Genomic DNA, 22,027 nt, shown 5'->3' with positions numbered 1-22,027 from the left:
GCCCTCCTTATACGGCACTTTTATTGTAGCTAGAGCACCTATTGGAGAACAGTACAAACCATTAGCTCATAGAAAATATTACTTTTGAAGTGGGCAGTGGGAGCGCAGGGTATAAGACTGGCATGGCTAGATTAAAACGTAAGTTACAGCGTTTAGTCATTAGAATTGATCAATTAAAGTCCATTTAAAATATCACTAACATTCAGGATCTGATTATAAAAAGTGGAAAGTTTGCAATCACTTTAAAGGGACATTGTACACTCCTTTTTTTCTGAAAGATATCTGTATTATTGTGCTATGTTCTGTTTGCCTTACATTTTTTGCCCTTTGTACAACTTTGTATTTTTTAAATAATTTTTATAGTAAAGATGCCGTTTTTCGCAGCACTTACGCAACCCAAGCTGCCTGTATGTATAAGTTTGTCTACATAGCAGGTGCGTTCCCTTCTCATATCTCGCTCCTGTGTCACCTTCTGTGTTTGTTAATGCACTGCGCATGTCTGGAATCTCTGACAACGTCATTTTCAGTGTTAACTTTGTAAGGCACTGATGATGATTAAAAGCTCGTTCACCGCTACAGTCCCTCATAACATTTGTGGCTTTGTTCCAGATTGCTAGATGCTGAGGCTTGGATTCCCTACATTAAAAAACTGACAGTGCAGGATCATCTGTACTCTGGGAGCTGCAGCGGCAGGTAATATGCTTTTACAAACTGAGCATTCATATACTGTTGTGGGGCACCTGTGCAGTGATTTAGTGAAGCGCTCTCTCTGTTTTTTTTTGTTTTTTTTGAATAACTGGAAATGTAAAACTGTAAAAAAGAAAAAAACTGGTAATAATATTGCCTGTCTTTGCTGCTCCCACCGTACATACTATTCTGCTCTGTTAGTTCTGCAACGCTTTGTTCCAATTTGCTACATGCTGATTATTGACAGGCTTGAAATCCCTACATCGAAGAGCTCTCAGTGCTGGATTGTATGTACAGTGTGAGCTGCAGCGTCGGCCAATAATAATTTTTAAATTGAAAAAAATGTGTTACTCCACTTCTGGACAGTGTATATGTTTATCCATAAGAGAAAAATCTTTGTTGCTGGTAATTGAAAATGTATAAAGAAATAATTAAAAAACAACCCATCACACTGCCTTGCATCTTCTATATTGTTAAAGTATACTCCATACAGGGTAATCAATATGTGGATGATATGGATAACATACTACAGCTGCATTTGTACCTAGTTTAGTAGCAAAGATGGTATTATATTTTTTTTTATGGTGTAATGTATGAAACATGTGAACTGCCCAGTCCATCCCACTTTCTGAAGCTGTCAGTTTTAGTTTGTGATGCAGCAAATTCAAGGTACTATGTACAGTTATTTCAAAACAAATTCAGAATGTGTAAAATCACTGCAAGAGCTAAATCTAAATGTATTCAAATATAAATGAGAAAGTGTAAGCTGCTTAAATTCTATAATACTAAAAGGACCCAATCTGAAATGTATAGTAATATAAAATACAAAGCACAAAGTGTAAGTGTAACAAAACTCTCATATCATGCAGTGCTGTATTGCACTGGGCTTGTCTCTCCTTCATATATAGAAATGAGAGGGATCTTGAAGTGCTGGAAAGTTCAGCCCATGTAAAGTCTGAACTGCAATTTCTCTCCAAGCTGGAGAAACTTTGAATATCAGGGCCAATGTGAGAATTCTTCACACATATTTGTAGTTTTTTAGTGATACACAATCATTGATGGAACCAGACATAAATCTTATTCCTTTAGGAATGCATTATGTGTACTAACTGACTATTATAGGTTTATATAAATACACTTATATCTATAAATATTACTACTTGCAAATATAAATCTCTCTCTCCTGTATAAACAATTTTCTTCTTCTTATTATTGTCATTATTATTCCCATTTTCTTTAAATATTAATCAAATCATGTCTATGTCACATTTGAAAAATGTAAGATAAACAAATGTTGTAGACAGACAATGTACATAATACTACTGCAGCATTAGATTTGTCATTGATATTACATTTAAAAAAAAAAAAAAAGTTTAGTACGAATTCCATAATTCTTTTCACCGTGAAACTATTTGCTTCATTGGACTGTAAGTTTCTTCAGATTTATGTTTAGTATATGTACTATGGTATGTACTGTATGATAAAATCAGAGTTATAAAAACAGGCGTAAAACAACAATATATTATCTAATTTAGCAATAGTAACATGGCCTAATACACCTTATACATGCATCATAATGGTAGTGATTTTTGTAAACATCACTATACTTTTATAGTCTGACACAGAACCATTATATAATGTTGCATAACGGAGGGAATAACAAATAGTAATATATTCTTTAATTATCATTACATCTAAATTGTTGCAATTATACTGTTCTTTCATATTTATATACAGTATATATATATATATATATATATATATATATATAAATATACATTTTATTTTTTAAACAGGTACATTTGAGTTGAATAATGTTTCTCATGACACTTTTCATGAACTATTTATAGTTATCTACTCTTCAAAGATGCCACGTTGTTTTGCAATTGGTTGCTCTACAAAACAAATAAAGGGGAGAAAAACAAGCGATATCTCTCTGCATTGCTTTCCGACATCGCCTAACAGAATAAGGACATGGATACAGAGCACTGGACAAGCTGTGGCAGACATGGATCATCTAGTTGAAAGAATAATTAAAACAAAGAGAAACTCTATATTCCGAATGTGCTCAAGGCATTTCAGGGAAAATGATTATGAAATGATTGGAGTACGCAAATACCTAAAGAAAGACGCAATACCATCCATATTTGACAGTCATTCAACAAATCCTGACATTTCAAATATAAATGAACCACAACCTACAGAAAGCATTCAACCTCCACCCAAAAAGAAAAGGACATGGTCACACAAAAGTAGACACAATACTACACAAGGTCTAATAACACGGTCTATAGGAACCATGACAATGAGCAGTTATAACACTACAACACAGGAGAAAACAACATGCAATATAATAAATAGTCCTTTGAAAGTTACAGACATCGAACCAACCTGTACAAGTGCACCGCGAACAAGCGACCCTCGAACATCAATGGTCCTTAGCCCCATTACAAGGCAAGTGGAAAATTATGTTGAAATAGGAAACAATAGCACTGTTTCTGGGGTATCTATGCTTCAAGATAAAACAAGTGAAAGCAAATGATGTAGACCCGGCTGATAATAATGTTTAATTAGTCAGGTAGTATGTTAGAGACACCCGAAAATGATTATTTTTGTTTTGTAAATATCTAAAAAGCTTTTTGAGTCTGAGGCCTTTTTAGCTTTTGATGTTTGGAGACTTTTTTGTATTATGTTTATCATTTGTAAGTACTAAATACATCATTTGCATTTCTCACTTTTTCTTTTATGTTTTTTATAATCCCACTCTTAGTTTTTTATAATCCCACTCTTACACCTAGACTTAGAGTTTTGCGGCCAAAGGGGTGCGTTAGCTACGCGTGTTTTTTTCCCCCGCATCTTTTAAATAACACTGGTATTTAGAGTTCTCTGAAGGGCTGCGTTAGGCTCCAAAAAGGGAGCGTACAGACATATTTACCGCCACTTCAACTCTAAATACCAGCGTTGCTTACGGTAGCGGCCAGCTTGAAAAACGTGCTTGTGCACGATTCCCCCATAGGAAACAATGGGGCAGATTGAGCTGCAAAAAAACCTAACACCTGCAAAAAAGCAGCGTTCAGCTCCTAACGCAGCCCCATTGTTTCCTATGGGGAAACGCTTCCTAAGTCTGCACCTAACACCCTAACATGAACCCCGAGTCTAAACACCCCTAACCTTACACTTATTAACCCCTAATCTGCCGCCCCCACTATCGCTGACCCCTGCATATTATTATTAACCCCTAATCTGCCGCTCCGTACACCGCCGCCACCTACATTATACCTTTGTACCCCTAATCTGCTGCCCCTAACACCGCCAACCCCTATATTATATTTATTAACCCCTAATCTGCCCCCCCCCAACGTCGCCGCTACCTTACCTACACTTATTAACCCCTAATCTGCTGACCGGACCTTGCCGCCACTATAATAAATGTATTAACCCCTAAACCGCCTCACTCCCGCCTCGCAAACCCTATAATAAATAGTATTAACCCCTAATCTGCCCTCCCTAACATCGCCGACACCTAACTTCAAGTATTGACCCCTAATCTGCCTACCGGACCTCGCCGCTACTCTAATAAATGTATTAACCCCTAAAGCTAAGTCTAACCCTAACACTAACACCCCCCTAAGTTAAATATAATTTTAATATAGCGAAATAAATTATTTCTTATTAAATAAATTAATCCTATTTAAAGCTAAATACTTACCTGTAAAATAAACCCTAATATAGCTACAATATAAATAATAATTATATTGTAGCTATTTCTCTTGCAAGGTGTATCCAGTCCACGGATTCATCCTTTACTTGTTGGATATTCTCCTTTCCTACAGGAAGTGGCAAAGAGAGCACACAGCAGAGCTGTCCATATAGCTCCCCCTCTAGCTCCACCCCCCAGTCATTCTCTTTGCCGGCTCTAAGCACTAGGGTCTCTCTCGGGAGGGTAAAGTGAATGTGGTGTTAGAATTGTAGTTTTATTATCTTCACTCAAAAGTTTTGATACTAGTGGTGCAATCTTATTAAGGCTTTAGGTACATACTGTGAAAATTTCAAAAGGATTGCTGCATTTTTCACTGTTTTGTAAAATTGTGTGCCTTTTTTATCTCTTAAAGGCACAGTAACGTTTTTTCAAATTGTGTTTTCTATTTGATTAAAGTGATTTCCAAGCCTGTTTGTGTATACTACTAGTCTGTTAAACATGTCTGATACCAAGGAAAATCCTTGTTCAATGTGTTTACAAGCCATGGTGGAACCCCCTCTCAGAATGTGTCCCACTTGTACTGATATGTCTATACACTTTAAAGATCATATTGTTGCACTTAAGAATGTGGCCCAAGATGATTCTCAGACTGAAGGTAACGAGGGTAGCCCGTCTACCTCTCCCCAAGTGTCACAACCAGTTACGCCCGCTCAAGCGATGCCTAGTACCTCTAGTGCGTCTAACCCTTTTACATTACAAGACTTAGCGGCAGTCATGGATAATTCTCTTGCAGCCTTCTATCTAAACTGCCCGTGTTACCTGCAAAGCGTGATAGCTCCGTTTTTAAGAACAGATTATGAGCATTCTGATGCTTTGGTAGTCGTATCCGATATACCCTCACAACCCTCTGAAGTGGCAGTGAGGGATTTGATGTCTGAGGGAGAGGTCCTCTGATTCAGGAAGGGTTCCTCCTCAGACAGATTCAGATACATTGGCTTTTAAATTTAAACTAGAACACCTCCGCGTTTTGCTCAGGGAGGTATTAGCTACTCTGGATGACTGCGACCCTTTGGTGATCCCAGAGAAATTGTGTAAAATGGACAAGTACCTAGAGGTCCCTGTTTACACTGATGCGTTTCCGGTCCCTAAGAGGATTGCGGATATCGTTACTAGGGAGTGGGATAGACCAGGTGTTCCCTTTGTTCCCCCTCCTGTTTTATAGAAAATGTTCCCCATATCTGACCCCATGCGGGACTCGTGGCAGACGGTCCCTAAGGTGGAGGGGGCTGTTTCTTCACTTGCTAAATGCACAACCATACCAATTGAAGACAGTTGTGCTTTTAAAGACCCTATGGATAAAAAGTTAGAGGGTTTACTAAAGAAATTTTTTGCTCAACAAGGTTTTCTTCTCCAACCTATTGCCTGCATTATTCCTGTAACTACTGCAGCTGCTTTCTGGTTTGAGGCGCTGGAAGACTCACTCCAGACGGAGACCTCATATGAGGAAATTATGGATAGAATTAAGGCTCTAAAGCTAGCTAATTCTTTTATCACTGACGCCGCTTTCCAAATAGCTAAGCTAGCGGCAAAAAATTCAGGTTTCGCCATTTTGGCGCGCAGGGCGCTATGGCTAAAGTCCTGGGCGGCCGATGTGTCGTCTAAATCGAAGCTTTTGAACATTCCTTTCAAAGGAAAGACCCTCTTCAGGCCTGAATTGAAAGAGATTATTTCAGAAATCACTGGGGGAAAAGGCCATGCTCTCCCTCAGGACAAGTCCTTTAAGACAAAGAACAAAGCTAATTTTCGTTCCTTTCGTAATTTCAGGAGCGGCCCCGCTTCATCCTCTCCGGCTGCAAAGCAAGAGGGGATCGCTTCACAGCCCAAGGCAACCTGGAAACCTTACCAGGGCTGGAATAAGGGTAAACAGGTCAAAAAGCCTGCAGCTGCCACCAAGACAGCATGAAGGGGTAGCCCCCGATCCGGGACCGGATCTAGTAGGGGGCAGACTCTCTCTCTTCGCTCAGGCCTGGGCAAGAGATGTACACGATCCTTGGGCATTAGAGATTGTATCCCAGGGATATCTTCTAGAATTCAAGGACTCTCCTCCAAGGGGAAGGTTCCACATTTCTCGTCTGTCCACAGATCAGACAAAGAAAGAGGCGTTTTTACGCTGTGTAGAAGATCTACATACAATGGGAGTGATCCAACCAGTTCCAATTGCGGAACAAGGGTTGGGTTTTTACTCAAACCTGTTTGTGGTTCCCAAAAAAGAGGGAACTTTCAGACCCATCCTGGATCTAAAAATTCTAAACAGAGTCCCATCATTCAAAATGGAGACCATTCGGACAATCTTACCAATGATCCAGGAAGGTCAATATATGACTACAGTGGATCTAAAGGATGCATACCTACACATTCCTATCCACAAAGATCATCACCAGTTTCTCAGGTTCGTTTTTCTGGACAAGCATTACCAGTTTGTGGCTCTTCCCTTCGGCTTAGCCACTGCTCCCAGAATTTTCACAAAGGTGCTAGGGTCCCTCCTGGCGGTGCTAAGACCGCGGGGCATAGCAGTGGCACTTTACCTAGACAACATCTTAATTCAGGCGCCGTCTTTCCAAAGAACCAAATCTCACACAGAGATTGTATTGGCCTTTCTGAGGTCTCACGGGTGGAAGGTGAACATCAAAAAGAGTTCTCTTTCCCCCCTCACAAGGGTTCCCTTCCTAGGGACTCTAATAGACTCGGTAGAAATGAAAATATTTCTGACGGAGGTCAGAAAATTAAAACTCTTAACTACTTGCCGAGCTCTTCATTCCATTCCCCGGCCATCTGTAGCTCAGTGCATGGAGACAATCGGATTAATGGTAGCAGCAATGGACATAGTCCCTTTTGCGCGGATACACCTCAGACCACTGCAACTATGCATGCTCAAACAGTGGAATGGGGATTATGCAGATTTGTCTCCTCAAATTCAGTTGGACCAGGGGACCAGAGATTCTCTTCTCTGGTGGTTGTTTCAGGATCACCTGTCTCAGGGAATATGTTTCCGCAGACCAGAGTGGATCATTGTAACGACCGAAGCCAGTCTGTTAGGCTGGGGTGCAGTCTGGGACTCTCTAAAAGCTCAGGGCTTATGGTCTCGGGAAGAAACTCTTCTTCCGATAAACATTCTGGAACTGAGGGTGATATTCAACGCTCTTCAGACATGGCCTCAACTAGCTGCGGCCAAATTCATCAGATTTCAGTCGGACAACATCACGACTGTAGCTTACGTCAATCATCAGGGGGGAACAAAGAGTTCCCTAGCGAAGACGGAAGTAACCAAGATAATCAGGTGGGCGGAGGATCACTCCTGCCATCTATCAGCAATTCACATCCCAGGAGTAGACAACTGGGAGGCGGATTTTCTAAGTCGTCAGACTTTTCAACCGGGGGAGTGGGAACTCCACCCGGAGGTATTTGCCCAGCTGACTCAGCTATGGGGCACTCCAGAGTTGGATCTGATGGCGTCCCGTCAGAACACCAAACTTCCTCTCTACGGGTCCAGGTCCCGGGACCCCAAGGCGGTATTGATAGATGCTCTAGCAGCGCCTTGGTCCTTCAATCTGGCTTATGTTTTCCACCGTTTCCCCTTCTCCCTCGTCTGGTCGACAGAATCAAGCAGGAGAAGGCTTTGGTGATTCTGATAGCGCCTGCGTGGCCACGCAGGACTTGGTATGCAGACCTAGTGGACATGTCATCTGTCCCACCATGGACACTGCCAATGAGGCAGGATCTTCTAATACAGGGTCCGTTCAAGCATCCCAATCTAATTTCTCTACGTCTGACTGCTTGGAGATTGAACGCTTAATTCTATCAAAGCGTGGTTTCTCTGAGTCAGTTATAGATACTCTGATTCAGGCTAGAAAGCCTGTCACCAGGAAAATCTACCATAAGATATGGCGGAAATTTCTTTGTTGGTGTGAATCCAAGGGTTACTCATGGAGTAAAATTTGGATTCCCAGGATACTGTCTTTTCTCCAAGAAGGATCGGAGAAAGGATTGTCAGCTAGTTCCTTAAAAGGACAGATATCTGCTCTGTCTATCCTTTTACACAAGCGTCTGGCAGAGGTACCAGACGTTCAAGCGTTTGCGCAGGCTTTAGTCAGAATCAAGCCTGTCTATAAACCTGTGGCTCCACCATGGAGTCTAAATCTAGTTCTTTCAGTTCTTCAAGGGGTTCCGTTTGAACCTTTACATTCCATAGATATTAAGTTGTTATCTTGGAAAGTTTTGTTTTTGGTAGCTATCTCTTCTGCTCGAAGAGTCTCAGAATTATCTGCCTTACAGTGTGATTCACCTTACCTGGTGTTCCACGCAGATAAGGTAGTTTTGCGTACCAAACCTGGTTTTCTTCCTAAAGTTGTTTCTAACAAGAATATTAACCAGGAAATAGTTGTTCCTTCTCTGTGTCCTAATCCTTCTTCGAAGAAGGAACGTCTGTTACACAATCTTGATGTAGTTCGTGCTTTAAAGTTCTATTTACAAGCAACTAAGGATTTCAGACAAACATCTTCCTTGTTTATCTATTCTGGTAAGAGGAGAGGTCAGAAAGCGACTGCTACCTCTCTTTCCTTTTGGCTGAAAAGCATCATCCGTTTGGCCTATGAGACTGCTGGCCAGCAGCCTCCTGAAACTATTACTGCTCATTCTACCAGAGCAGTGGCTTCCACATGGGCTTTTAAAAACGAGGCTTCTGTTGAACAGATTTGTAAGGCAGCGACTTGGTCTTCACTGCATAATTTTTCCAAATTTTCCAAATTCGATACTTTTGCTTCTTCGGAGGCTATTTTTGGGAGAAAAGTTTTGCAAGCAGTGGTGCCTTCCGTTTAAGGTACCTGCCTTGTTCCCTCCCTTCATCCGTGTCCTAAAGCTTTGGTATTGGTATCCCACAAGTAAAGGATGAATCCGTGGACTGGATACACCTTGCAAGAGAAAACAAAATTTATGCTTACCTGATAAATTACTTTCTCTTGCGGTGTATCCAGTCCACGGCCCGCCCTGGCAATTAAGTCAGGTAAAAATTTTTTTGTTTAAACTACAGTCACCACTGCACCCTATGGTTTCTCCTTTTTCTTCCTAACCTTTGGTCGAATGACTGGGGGGTGGAGCTAGAGGGGGAGCTATATGGACAGCTCTGCTGTGTGCTCTATTTGCCACTTCCTGTAGGGAAGGAGAATATCCCACAAGTAAAGGATGAATCCGTGGACTGGATACACCGCAAGAGAAAGTAATTTATCAGGTAAGCATAAATTCTGTTTTTAGGATTTATATTTATTTTACAGACAACTTTGCATTTTTCTGCAAACAGTTCTCTGTATTGTTAGCATGTTAGATAATATTGGGTCTGCACCTATTCTATGCATTTCAATCTGCAGTGATTAATAGGCAGTTAGGCACACTCACCTCGAGCAGCTGGACAGGAAGATAAATGGGAAGTGGCTGCTAGATCTTGTTGCTCGATAGGTCTGGTCTGCTCTGTGTACTCAGATCAATTTCAGTCTGCTAAGCTTGCATTACTTTGCTGTAACACAAGCGGACAGCTCCACCTACTGGCTGTTTTAATTAGTGCACTGCTTTCCAATGATTTTCACTTGCAGTCACATGACTGAAAAAAAGTTTGTTTTTCTGAAACGGCGCAAATTGAACCAGAGTAAACCGAGGGCCACCTGTACTTTGTTTGTAGTAAAGGTGAAGACTTCATTCAGGTTTATTATTGTATTTCAGATACCTTTTCTGTGAGTGTAAGTTTCTGTTTTCTTTATGATGGTTATTTATTGAGATTTTGAAAATCCAGATGTTTGTAGTCTCAACTATTTCTGCTATACTGGGCTCAAGGACCCTTAAAGTTAAAGTTTCTATTCTTATGTCTTGGCTTATATGTTACTTTCCAAAGAATAGCTGTACAGTCTTGGGACCTTCCTTTAAGTTTAGTAGCATTTATGGTAACACCACTTAGACCGTTCTGGGGGTCTCTTACTGTTTAGACTATTTAGTTTTACTTTTGAATAGTCTTGAGATATGTTTTTATGAGAGCTGTCACTTTATCTTAATCTTTTAAGACAGAGGCTTTACCTGGGTGGATTTCTTAAACAGTAGTTTGAATTTGTTTCGTTTTAATTCTTGACGTGCCAATCTGCTGCTAAATGTTGATTGTTAAATTTTGTTTAACATGTAATCTTAGATAACGTCTATTTTTTGCAGTATAAACTTATATTTGTAGTCTTTACCATCCATCTTATATTGTGTATAGCTTTATAAAAAAAAAATTCACTGATAAGTATTACCAGGGAAGGAAAAGATAACTAGAAATTACCAACCAAATATAAGCAATTTCCATATCTTGGCCTATATCCGTGGCTAATACTTACCCAGGCTACCTTAACCTTGTTGCTGGGCAGCTCTATGGAGAGGAAGGGGAAGTGCTTGAGGATTACCTCTATAGGTAATCAGGGGAGTGGGCAGTTCTGTCCATGCCCTTTGGGGGAGGTGTTTCACTGGTAATATTACCCAGGGATATAGGCCAATATATAGAAATTGCTTATATTGTTAATTTCTAGTTATCTGTATATAAGGTACAGGTAGGGGGCTATGTTTATGTGAGGCAGAGCAGACTTTTTATATTGGTTTGTGCAAGAGGCAGAGGGCACCTTTTTATAATAGTCCTAAAGCCCATGCACACGGGCCATTTCTTGCAGTACAGCAGTCACACCCCTTGCTCTCTCCCCCTCTCTGTTTTGCTCTCTCTCCCCCCTCTCTTTTGCTCTCTCTCTCTCCCCCTTCACTTTTGCTCTCTCTTTCTCTCTCTTTCTCTCTCTTCCCTCTCTTTTGCCCTCTCTCCCCCTGTCTTTTGCTCTCTCTCCCGCTCTTTTTTGCTTTCTCTCTCTCTCTCTCTCTCTCTCTCTCTCTCTCTCTCTCTCTCTCTCTCTCTCTCTCTCTCTCTCTCTCTCTCTCTCTCTCTCTCTCTCTCTCTCTCTCTCTCCCCCTCTGTTTTGCTCTCTCTCCCCTCTGTTTTGCTCTCTCTCTCTCCCCCTCTCGTTTGCTCTCTCTCTCTCCCCCTCTCTTTTGCTCTTCCCCCCTCTCTTTTGCTTTCTCCCCCCTCTCGTTTGCTCTCTCTCCCCCCTTTCTTTTGCTCTATCTCCCCCTGTATTTTGCTCTCTCTCCCCCTCTTTTTTGCTTTCTCTCTCTCCCCCTTTCTTTTGCTCTCTCTCCCCTCTCTTTTGTTCTCTCTGCCCCCTCTTCCCCCTCTCTCTCTCCCCCCTCTCTTTTGCTTTCTCTACCCCCTCTCTTTTTCTCTCTCTCCTCCTCTTTTGCTTTCTCTCTCCCACTCTCTTTTGCTCTCTCTGTCCCCTCTCTTTGGCTCTCTCTTACCCCTCTTTGGCTTTCTCTCTGTGTTCTTTTGCTCTCTCTCTCCCCCTCTCTTTTGCTCTCTCTCTCCCCCTCTTTTTTTTTCTCTCTCTGCCCCCTCTCTTTTTCTCTCCCCCCCATCTCTTTTGCTATCTCTATCACCCCCTCTCTTTGGCTCTCTCTCTTCCCTTTCTTCGGCTCTCTGTCCAACTCTTTTGCCACTCCCGGCTGTCCACGCCCCCATCACAGTGCCACACCCCACCATGGCGCTCCCGTAGGTTACACCCACCAGACCACACCCCCATTGCGGCGCAACGGCCGGTCACTGCCCCATTGCGGTGCTCCCGCTGGCCACGCTAGTGACACCACACCATCTCTGTTGTCAGGATCCTAAAGGCCAGGTGTGTTTGTCCTCGCGCAGTCTCTACTGCGCATGACAGCTTCGGAACAAACACACTTGGCCTTTTATATTATAGGATATCTGTATATAAGGTACTGGGGAGGGGGCTGTGTGTGCACGAGGCTGGGGGAACATATCTATAATATTACCTAGCTGTGTATAAGATACTTGTACTTGTGCATTTCTGTATATCACAGTTCCCCTGTAAGACTCCCATACACAACCCCCACCCCTTCATTCATACACAGCCTCAGGCTCCCCTCTCAACCCCCTCTCCTCTTGCTTTGGCTGGGGTTAAACCAAAATAGTGATTATCATATGTTTAGTGTGTGCCTGGTGTATATGTATGTATGTATGTTTGTATATGTTTATGTGACATATATATATATATATATATATATATATATTATATATTTCAGGGTTGGAGTTTAGATATATGTGTGTGTGTAGATATATGGATTATATAGACGTGTGAGTGCATATGTATATTTGTTGGTGTATGTATGGCCATTATACCCATATTTGTAGTTACTGTATGTGCCACTGTTGCAGGTCTCAGTGTTACAGAATATCACTGACTATGAAGAAGAAGCTGCCTGAGCAGATCCTGAATCACATCCTGGAGATTCTCTACCTGCTGACGGGAGAGGTGAGAAAACATCATAATGACACCATGGTAACCTCCTGCAGTGAATATGTGTATTAGTTGCTTAGCAACAAGAGGTGACAGATACACAGAGGGAAAGAAAGAGCCAGTGTTTAAAGGGACATGAAACCCAAATTTTTTCTTTCATGATTCAGATAGAGAATACAATTTTAAACAACTTTCCAATTTACTTCTATTATTTAATTTGCTTTGTTCTCTTGTTATCCTTTGCTGAAATGTTTATCTAGGTTCTAGGTGTTGATTGGTTACTGCATATATATATTTATCGATTGTGATTGGCTCACACATGTGTTCAGCCCCAAGGCAGAACATAGTGCGATCTGCGATAATATCGCAGAAAGTGGAGCCTGCCTGCAGAAAGAATGGCCAGTTCTGTTAAGCACATCATTTTCTTCAACAGTTTTTTTTTTTAAATAATTATTATTGCGCATAGCAACCGGCACATTTTTACTTTCACATTATTGGCTGCTGCTCATCAAATTGATACATTTTATTAGATGCTTTGCTTATAACTTAAATTTGTTACTTTAGCCGCCAGAACTGCTTCTGCGACTGAGGTAAGTGTGCAGCCAGGGATGCGCGTTAATAATAGCAGAAAACCCCTTGTAACCCTTCTCCTCCCCGGCTCAAAGTGTTAATAGCACCGCACAGGGGGAAAAAATGTTATCCCTGCTGCGGTCTGCTTGTGAAGACTGTTAGATTAAAAGTGATGTGTGTGGGCGGAGTTTTGGGAATAGCCGATTCCCACTTTTGATAATCAATCACAATTGCCAAATTAGACTAGACACAAAATCAACCGGTATTAGCTTTCACAGTAGTGTTGTACAAAAAAAGAACATGAAGGCTGAAGCTAGCACTGCTTAAAACTGAGGCGGTCCCCCCTCTCTACTGAAGCCCGCACCCAGGCTGTAAACATTTTTTTGTGAATGTGAGCGCAGCCTTCATGTTCTTTTTTGTACAACACTACTGTGAAAGCTAATACCGGTTGATTGTGTGTCTAGTCTAATTTGGCAATTGTGATTGATTATCAAAAGTGGGAATCGGCTATTCCCAAAACTCCGCCCACACACATCACTTTTAATCTAACAGTCTTCACAAGCAGACCGCAGCAGGGATAAAAATTTTTTCCCCTGTGCGGTGCTATTAACACTTTGAGCCGGGGAGGGAAGGGTTACAATACAGCGGTTGTCCATAGCGCGACACTGGAGTGCTATGTTTTCTGTGTGGTATCATAAAAGCATATAAAGTCACAGGCAGCAGATGTATTATATACCCCCTGGGGCTGTTTGTAAAGGTTAAACCATACAAACAGCCCCAGGGGGTATATAATACATCTGCTGCCTGTGACTTTATATGGTTTATGATATCACACAGAAAACATAGCACTCCAGTGTCGCGCTATGGAGGGAGGGGCGAGTGTCAGTGTGCAGGTCTGCAGGAGCAGAACACCAGTACGTGAGAGACGTTTAGAGATCCCCCCCAGCTGCCTTTTCTGCAAACTCTTGTAACCCTTCTCCTCCCCGGCTCAAAGTGTTAATAGCACCGCACAGGGGAAAAAAATGTTATCCCTGCTGCGGTCTGCTTGTGAAGACTGTTAGATTAAAAGTGATGTGTGTGGGCGGAGTTTTGGGAATAGCCAATTCCCACTTTTGATAATCAATCACAATTGCCAAATTAGACTAGACACACAATCAACCGGTATTAGCTTTCACAATAGTGTTGTACAAAAAAGAACATGAAGGCTGCGCTCACATTCACAAAAAATGTTTACAGCCTGGGTGCGGGCTTCAGTAGAGAGGGGGGACCGCCTCAGTTTTAAGCAGTGCTAGCTTCAGCCTTCATGTTCTTTTTTTGTACAACACTACTGTGAAAGCTAATACCGGTTGATTGTGTGTCTAGTCTAATTTGGCAATTGTGATTGATTATCAAAAGTGGGAATCGGCTATTCCCAAAACTCCGCCCACACACATCACTTTTAATCTAACAGTCTTCACAAGCAGACCGCAGCAGGGATAACATTTTTTTCCCCTGTGCGGTGCTATTAACACTTTGAGCCGGGGAGGAGAAGGGTTACAAGAGTTTGCAGAAAAGGCAGCTGGGGGGGATCTCTAAACGTCTCTCACGTACTGGTGTTCTGCTCCTGCAGACCTGCACACTGACACTCGCCCCTCCCTCCATAGCGCGACACTGGAGTGCTATGTTTTCTGTGTGATATCATAAACCATATAAAGTCACAGGCAGCAGATGTATTATATACCCCCTGGGGCTGTTTGTAAAGGTTAAAACATACATGATACAACTATAATGAAATGATGCCAAAGTCAGAGAAAAGCATCAACAGAAACAGACTTTATATTTAAATTGCAGTTTAGTTATATTATTGTTAAGTATAACACTGGTATATTAGTTTAGTGGGCATTGGGCAAGGAACCTGACCCCTTACTGGTATTTGGCAAGTCAATGAGGAAGTCTGAATAAAGAAACATGATGTTTCTCATCTGTATGTTCACTCTCTCATTCTCATTATCTGTCTCACATCTCTCATGCAACTAATTTCTCTTTCTGCCTTTCTCATCTTTCTCACTTATCTTTCTTTATCTGCCTCAGCTCTATCTCCCCCTCACTCATCTCTTCCCATTTTCACCCACTCTCTTTTTATGTTAGCTCTCTCTTTGTTACACCTCTTTACCCTTTTTCATCATTCTCTTGTAACCTGCTAATTCTCCCTCTGCTCTTTTTGTATCACTTCCCCATATTTTTCCCCTCAATATTTTACTTTTACAAGGTGTGATGCCAGTATTTATTCCGGCGGTTCATATATTTTCCTGCCCATGATCCTTATGTTAGAGATAGATATATTAGCAAATCTCAATCTATAATCTATCTATATGTGTGTCTGTCTATATACTGTATTAGCACTATATATGACACAGTAGTGAGTGACACAGCACTGCACTGCCTGGTACAGATGGTATAGCCAGAGGAGGGCTCAGGGGGCTGGTATACAATCCGTGGTATATCTGCATCACCAGTATAATAACACCAAGCACTACTATATAACACAGTAGTGTGCTAGTGACTGGCACATGGGTATAGGTAGCCAGAGGGGGGCTGGTTATAGGAGTGGTATCTGCATCACCGACCGACCGTATAATAACGCTCAGCACTATATAATGACACAGTAGTGACACTGGCTCATGGGTATAGCCAGAGGAGGGCTGGTTATAGGATCAGTGGTATCTGCATCAGTATAATAACACCCAGCACTATATAATGACACAGTAGTGACACTGGCACATGGGTATAGCCAGAGGAGAGCTGGTTATAGGATCAGTGGTATCTGCATCAGTATAATAACACCCAGCACTATATAATGACACAGTAGTGACACTGGCACATTGGTATAGCCAGAGGAGGGCTGGTTATAGGATCAGTGGTATCTGCATCAGTATAATAACACCCGGCGCTATATAATGACTCAGTAGTGACACTGGCACATTGGTATAGCCAGAGGAGGGCTGGTTATATAGGATCAGTGGTATCTGCATCAGTATTATAACACCCAGCACTATATAAGGACACAGTAGTGACACTGGCACATGGGTATAGCCAGAGGAGGGCTGGTTATAGGATCAGTGGTATCTGCATCAGTATAATAACACGTCACCCAGCGCTGTATAATGACACAGTAGTGACACTGGCACATGGGTATAGCCAGAGGAGGGCTGGTTATAGGATCAGTGGTATCTGCATCAGTATAATAACACCCAGCGCTATATGACACAGTAGTGACCCTGGCACATGGGTATAGGCAGAGGAGGGCTGGTGATAGAATCAGTGGTATCTGCATCAGTATAATAACACCCAGCGCTATATAATGACACAGTAATGACACTGGCACATGGGTATAGCCAGAGGAGGGCTGGTTATAGGGTCAGTGGCATCTGCATCAGTATAATAACACCCGGCGCTATATAATGACACAGTAGTGACACTGGCTCATGCTTATAGCCAGAGGAGGGCTGGTGATAGAATCAGTGGTATCTGCATCAGTATAATAACACCCAGCACTATATAATGACACAGTAGTGACACTGGCACATGGGTATAGCCAGAGGAGGGCTGGTTATAGGGTCAGTGGCATCTGCATCAGTATAATAACATCCAGCACTATATAATAACACAGTAGTGACACTGGCTCATGCTTATAGCCAGAGGAGGGCTGGTTATAGAATCAGTGGTATCTGCATCAGTATAATAACATCCAGCACTATATAATAACACAGTAGTGACACTGGCTCATGCTTATAGCCAGAGGAGGGCTGGTGATAGAATCAGTGGTATCTGCATCAGTATAATAACACCCAGCACTATATAATGACACAGTAGTGACACTGGCACATGGGTATAGCCAGAGGAGGACTAGTTATAGGATCAGTGGTATCTGCATCAGTATAATAACACCCAGCACTATATAATGACACAGTAGTGACACTGGCTCATGCTTATAGCCAGAGGAGGGCTGGTGATAGAATCAGTGGTATCTGCATCAGTATAATAACACCCAGCACTATATAATGACACAGTAGTGACACTGGCTCATGCTTATAGCCAGAGGAGGGCTGGTTATAGGGTCAGTGGCATCTGCATCAGTATAATAACACCCAGCACTATATAATAACACAGTAGTGACACTGGCACATGGGTATAGCCAGAGGAGGGCTGGTTATAGGGTCAGTGGCATCTGCATCAGTATAATAACACCCAGCACTATATAATAACACAGTAGTGACACTGGCACATCATGGGTATAGCCAGACAAGGGCTGGTTATAGGATCAGTGGTATCTGCATCAGTATAATAACACCCAGCACTATATAATGACACAGTAGTGACACTGGCTCATGCTTATAGCCAGAGGAGGGCTGGTTATAGGGTCAGTGGCATCTGCATCAGTATAATAACACCCAGCACTATATAATGACACAGTAGTGACACTGGCACATGGGTATAGCCAGAGGAGGGCTGGTTATAGGGTCAGTGGCATCTGCATCAGTATAATAACACCCAGCACTATATAATAACACAGTAGTGACACTGGCACATCATGGGTATAGCCAGACAAGGGCTGGTTATAGGATCAGTGGTATCTGCATCAGTATAATAACACCCAGCACTATATAATGACACAGTAGTGACACTGGCACATGGGTATAGCCAGAGGAGGGCTGGTTATAGGGTCAGTGGCATCTGCATCAGTATAATAACACCCAGCGCTATATAATAACACAGTAGTGACACTGGCACATCATGGGTATAGCCAGACAAGGGCTGGTTATAGGATCAGTGGTATCTGCATCGCAGCATCAGTATAAAACAGTACACCAAGCAGTGCACTATAAAATATTTTTTTTTAATTTTACATGTGACTTTAAAAAAAAAAAAAAAAAAAAAACATTCACATGTAGGCTGTAGCTTGTCCTTCACTAAGGTCTGTACTTTGGAAAATGTCCGCCACAGCCTTTGTCTGACTGTGTGCCTATCCCTGACTGTAATACTGTCTGTCAGACACCGTCCCTTAGAGAAAAACTTGGTAATAAACATTTTTTTGGCAAATCAGGACAAGTAGATTGTCACGAGAGAGTAGATATGGCTCGTACTTTAGTCCCTCCTTGGACAAGTAGTTTTTTTTTTTTAAATTTACACACCCCTCCTGTAAGTGTACTAGCTTTTCTATTACTGCATGCACTGCTGTGGTGAGCCATTGACAAGAGACAGTGGGACATTAGCCACCCACACATCACATCAGTCACCTCTGCTAGTTCAAACAACTGCATTTCATGCCGATATGAACATATGATTTTCAAAAAGGTGTTCAAAAGAACAAACTTTATTTCATGATAAAAAATAATTTAAGTTTCTTAACGGGATAGTAAAGTCAAAATTAAAGGGACAGTATACTGTAAAATAGTTTTTCCCTTAATGTGTTTACAATTGCTTTTTTTACCAACTGCAGAGTAAAAATGTATGAAAATTAGCTTTTTAAGGTTTATTTCTGTATATTAAAGCTCTGATTTTGTGTTTTGAAGCCACAGCCTAATAAAATAGGTTGAGCTTGTAGTTATAATCAGATCTCATTACTGTATCACATTGTGCACATATACCTGCTTCTTTATCTTATATCTGTCCTTAAAACAATCACCAATACTTTGAGAGAACAATGGAAAATGAACATTTTATTACCTTATCTCTGCTTTATCACACTGAGAGTGTAATTTCTTCTGCTGGCTGTGTTTACAAAGCTTATCTATAGCTGGTACGCGCGGCCACAAACTTTCAGAATAGGTGGGGATACCACATGCTAAATTAACAATTTCAAATGCCAATATAAGGGTAAAGGAGCTACTTGTAAACAATTTAATACACTCCAGCAGGTAAAGTGGATCATTGGGAACAAATTAAAGGGGAGAATTTTTTTGAGTAAACTGTCCCTTTAAACTTTCATGATTCAGAAAGGTCATGCACCGTGCACGTTTATGTTACTTTTGATTTCTCTGCAAAAGGCGCCGTGTCGTCATTTAAGAGGATATTATTTTTGCTAACTTGTGTTTTCATGTTAAATAGAAAGGAAACTACTTTAAATTTTTCAGGCGTATATTTAACAGTTGAAAGGTGTAGTGCGTTACTGAAGAACAAGATAGAAAGAGAGAAATTCTTCCACATGGCGACCTCCAGTGAACGCGTGAGTTGTAGCTTGTGTGAAGAACGAATTATTTTAAAAAACGTAAAAACTAATTTTTCACGTCATCATCCAGGACATACTGTGAAATACACATCCACTACAAGTAATTTGATAAAGAGCTTTTTAAGTGGGCCCGTGCCGCCAAAAAAAAAGAGACAGAGTGAAAATATAGAAAGTGCACAGGTGCATATTCAGCCCCTTGCAGGAGCAGAGATTGATAATGAAAATACTTCAACAACAAGCGCAAAAGAACAAACAATTGAAGATAACGTGACAGTGTTTGATATACCGCCGGCGCCTATGTTAGAAGTTCAAGAAACAAGCAGTGCAGCAGCAGCACTAACCACTCACTCGTCAGCCTCTGGGTCCTCCGTCAGCACATCTGGACATCATCAACAACATGTTTTACAGGATGTATTATCCAAAATGAAATGTAAGTATCAATTATAATAGAATGTAGATAACGCTTTTACATGTCAGCTACTCTGTCTTGTACCTAATCATGGCTTTTTCTCTTTTTCAGCATTAATTGAAACAGCCCAGCAAAAATCTTTAAGTGTAAAAGAGCTACCAGTAAGGAACAGTGGACCTGTTGATGTAACAATTGAAGAGAAGGTTGACCTCATAACAAGTGCCCGATCAATTGAAGGGTTACTTAAATGGGCATCCAGTTTCACTTTTGTGAGAAGTGAAGCTGGCATTCTGTGCACAGCGTGCGGGACTACTCTGCAATATGATTTCAGACTTGGTGAGTCCTTTACCGAGGAGTCGTTGCCCTCTGCATTTTGCCATCTAAAGTACAGTGTTAAAAGACACATTTTGCTAGAAAAACATATTGAAAATGTAAACATTAGTGAAAAGAGAAAAAAAGAAAATGAAGAGTTAATGAGATCAGGGAAAGATAATGCTCTTAATTGAGCAGCTTCAGCATATATGACCTACAAATTAAATCTTTCATACAAGGCTTATGAAACGATTGTGGCAGAAATGTACAACAGTGGTTGTAGTATAGGAGTAAGTAATCATTCTAAAGAATTTCCAAGGTTGTTTCTTCCATTTGTTCATTCTAGTCTAAAAAAAAGAAATAGCCTCCTTCATAATATCTAGTGACCTTCCTGTGGGCATTGTGGCAGACAAAATTACAGTAAATCATCGAAGTAGACATATAGTTGGATTACGTATACCAGTTTTTGAAATGGACAATAAATATTTGTACAACACTGTGTACTTGGAGCATAATTTTGTACAGAACTTCACAGGAAAAGGTTTAGCTAACAGCATAATTAACACCTGTAGTAAGTTTGGTTTTGATGCGCATTTCTTGAGAAACAATTTTGTTGGTCTGGCAGTCGATGGTCAGTACATAAAACTTGGAGTAGCAGATCATATTAATCAGGAACTAGCCTTGGATAAAGTTCCTGTATTGTTACCCTTCCCCAGGGGGTCCCCTTCACCTCACATCCGTACCCCTTCCTCCCCTCCCCAGTTCCCTTCACCTCCCATCTGTACCCCTCCCTCTCCTTTCCCCCTTTTTTTTTTTTTTTTTTTTCCTTCTCTCTCTTCCCTTGCTCTTTCTTCAACTTTCTTTCCTTCTCCCTGTCCAAGTAAGACATCAGACCTGAGGTCATATTCAGCAGTATGAATCAAGCGTGCTGAAAACTGAATTGTATAACGTTGTCTTAATTATCTGATGTCAAGTCCCAAAGTTTCTGTTTGAGATGTTTATAGTGTTTTAGCACCACGAGCTCGTGTCTTGTGGAAACAAGCTCAAGATTCTCACACTGTTTACAAAATGTAAAGAGCAAGAAAATGATATACTTGTTGTAATTGTACACTCATCATTCTTACCCAGTGGATAAACTGTACAAAATTTTTCATGTTAGCAGTGTCTGGGGGATACTCACGGCTTAGTCCTATGGGCAGGACCCCTGTACATTATTTGTCTATTCAATGTATATTATTGACCATTGGTTGTATATCTTGCTAAAATTAATAAAGCTTGTTTGAAAACTAAAAAAAAAAAAAAAAAGTTCCTGTATCGTGGGATCCTATGCACCGCATAGAAGTTATACAAAAGCACGCTACTGTTCCAGACCTTATTTACAAAGGACACAGTCTTGTTGCTGAAAGTATGAAAGAATTTTCAACCTTTACAAAGTATGAGCTGTTGCTGCAGTCATCTGATGAATTTTCTGATTATTTTTACAAACCAAAAGTTTTCAAGACAATGAAGTTTGCCAGTTACTCCGATTCGGTTTTTAAAACATTTCTTGCTGATTACAGATCATTTGTTAGTGCCTGTGAAAAAAGCCCAGATCTGTTTGCCTTAAGAGACAGACTTATATTAAAATCAAACATTTTCACAGTGCTTTTGTTGAGCGATATATATTCCTTTATTTCTAGTATTTCAAAGCTTGTGCAATCCAGCTATAATCTACCATG

At 41.1% G+C, this 22,027-nt stretch overlaps 1 protein-coding gene across 1 annotated transcript in view; it reads left to right on the top strand.

Annotated features, from left to right (window-relative positions):
• The first annotated feature begins 607 nt into the window (after nucleotides 1-607).
• Nucleotides 608-22,027, top strand: part of LOC128657979 (uncharacterized) — a 210,180-nt gene continuing 188,760 nt past the window's right edge. Inside the window, exons 1-3 of the mRNA XM_053712419.1 lie at nucleotides 608-693; nucleotides 2,538-3,141; nucleotides 12,729-12,825. Coding sequence (XP_053568394.1) covers nucleotides 2,555-3,141; nucleotides 12,729-12,825 — 684 coding nt within the window. The 5' untranslated portion in view covers nucleotides 608-693; nucleotides 2,538-2,554. The remainder of the gene's footprint in view (nucleotides 694-2,537; nucleotides 3,142-12,728; nucleotides 12,826-22,027) is intronic.

Source organism: Bombina bombina, chromosome 4 (genome assembly GCF_027579735.1).
Source record: "Bombina bombina isolate aBomBom1 chromosome 4, aBomBom1.pri, whole genome shotgun sequence".
NCBI lineage: Eukaryota > Metazoa > Chordata > Amphibia > Anura > Bombinatoridae > Bombina > Bombina bombina.
The sequence above is the reverse complement of the archived record's forward strand: the minus strand, read 5'-3'. Positions and strand labels throughout refer to the sequence as shown.